This window comes from Leptonychotes weddellii, unplaced genomic scaffold (genome assembly GCF_054177405.1).
Source record: "Leptonychotes weddellii isolate Sample4059 unplaced genomic scaffold, ASM5417740v2 HiC_scaffold_314374, whole genome shotgun sequence".
NCBI lineage: Eukaryota > Metazoa > Chordata > Mammalia > Carnivora > Phocidae > Leptonychotes > Leptonychotes weddellii.
Window position 1 is genome coordinate 1 of NW_027911621.1, and position 232 is coordinate 232.

At 68.1% G+C, this 232-nt stretch overlaps 1 protein-coding gene across 1 annotated transcript; it reads right to left on the reverse strand.

Moving 5' to 3' along the window:
* Nucleotides 1–5: 5 nt before the first annotated feature.
* On the reverse strand, nt 6–227 carry LOC145719138 (histone H4; the record flags this gene model as incomplete). The annotated part of the gene is made up of 1 exon (XM_081810652.1): nt 6–227. A coding segment is annotated over one exon (222 nt), but the record flags the coding sequence as incomplete, so codon positions are not given.
* Between the last annotated feature and the right edge of the window lie 5 nt (nt 228–232).

The following is a 232-nucleotide window of genomic DNA, read 5'->3' on the forward strand; positions in this document are numbered from 1 at the left end:
AAGCCGTAGAGGGTGCGGCCCTGGCGCTTGAGCGCGTAGACCACGTCCATGGCCGTGACCGTCTTGCGCTTGGCGTGCTCCGTGTAGGTGACGGCGTCCCGGATCACGTTCTCCAGGAACACCTTGAGCACCCCGCGGGTCTCCTCGTAGATGAGGCCGGAGATGCGCTTGACGCCGCCGCGCCGGGCCAGCCGCCGGATGGCGGGCTTGGTGATGCCCTGGATGTTGTCGC